At 55.3% G+C, this 1,299-nt stretch overlaps 1 protein-coding gene across 1 annotated transcript in view; it reads right to left on the bottom strand.

The window, feature by feature from the left end:
* The window catches only part of NCAM1 (neural cell adhesion molecule 1), a gene marked incomplete at its 5' end in the record, with an annotated part of 46,146 nt that overhangs the window by 27,365 nt on the left and 17,482 nt on the right, over nt 1–1,299 (bottom strand). The window contains 2 exons of the mRNA XM_057382549.1: nt 307–438; nt 1,096–1,266. Of these exons, the coding sequence (XP_057238532.1) occupies nt 307–438; nt 1,096–1,266 (303 nt within the window). The remainder of the gene's footprint in view (nt 1–306; nt 439–1,095; nt 1,267–1,299) is intronic.

Below are 1,299 nucleotides of genomic sequence, written 5' to 3'. Positions count from 1 at the left end.
TGCCACAGCCCCAGGCCAGTCCTGCCCTGAACACCTCCACCTGCAGATCCAACCTGCCCTGGCACAGCTCYRGMACATTCTCTGTGCCCRCCACCCCTCCCAGCTGCTTTTCCTCACTGAATTCTCCTTTGCACAGCCCCACAACATCCTCAGAAACACCGACCATGCAAACCAAACAACTCCTCCCTTCAACGACGATTCACCACCACCAAAACCCAGCAGAGGAGCACAGAGAAAGCAGAGGAGAGAGAGCCCAGGAGTGATCCATGCCTGGGGAGGGCAGAGGGAGGGCTGGGCTCTACTTACGGACGGGCTGAGTGCGGAACTCGGCGGGCAGGCTCAGCTCCCCCACGCCTTTGCCGTTGACCGCTGACAGCCGCACGGTGTAGGTGGTCTCAGGCTTCAGCCCCGTGATGGTCACCAGCCCCTCCACGTTGGCTGGAGCAGGAATAAGGGGGGAAAAAAATGGGGAAAAAAAAGCAAAGAAAGGCTCAGGATTCAAAGAGAAAAATAAATAAACTCTGTTTTCACCGCGCAGGGAGGAATGAGACAAATAAACCTCGCTCTAGATGGGATCACATCACTCCGTGACCTGAAACAAGAATTTCAGCTCCACACAGGACTGGTGGTGGAAGGCTCAGCTCTGGATTAGAACTCAGCTTTTCACAGGCCTCCCCAAATCAAAATTCTTTGGGTTTATTTGACTCCAAGATCGATTTCATGCAGYGAGCACTGCTGTAGATCACTTCAATGAGACAGGGGTTCGCTGCTCCAATAACAGAGTTTATTTTCCAAGGGGGACTAAGGGGTGACAGATGAGGGTTGAAAAGCCTCCTGTGGGAAGCAGCAAATGGAAACCTTGGTTCCAAGCCCAGGGTTTTCCACCTGGCTCAGMCAGGGCTGTGACAGAGCTCTCAGCACAGCCCAAACCTCACTTCCACTTCAAAATCCAAGGTGCCACTCACAGCAAATGTTTAAAAACCGATCTGGGGCCTCCAGCCTGAACCCTCCACCCTCCAGGGTTTTTCCCTACAGCAAAGTCGCTATTTTGGAGGTGCTGCTGGGGAAGGAACCCCGTTTTTTTGCTGTTCATACCTTCCTTGGCATCGTAGAGCCGCGAGTGCCAGTCGGGCTCGCCCAGYGCTCTCCACTCCGCTTTGTACCTGAGGATGGGCACCCCGCCCGTGGCCTCGGGCTCCTCAAACTCCACCTGGGCACTGCTCGAGTAGGGCTCCACTCTGCCGATGGAGGGCGAGGAGGGCGTGTCTGGGGACAAGGACGAGAGGTGAGACATGGGAA

Source organism: Malurus melanocephalus, unplaced genomic scaffold (genome assembly GCF_030028575.1).
Source record: "Malurus melanocephalus ecotype Western Australia unplaced genomic scaffold, MMel_1.1 scaffold_574, whole genome shotgun sequence".
Lineage (NCBI taxonomy): Eukaryota > Metazoa > Chordata > Aves > Passeriformes > Maluridae > Malurus > Malurus melanocephalus.
This window is presented reverse-complemented; position numbering and strand designations above follow the sequence as displayed.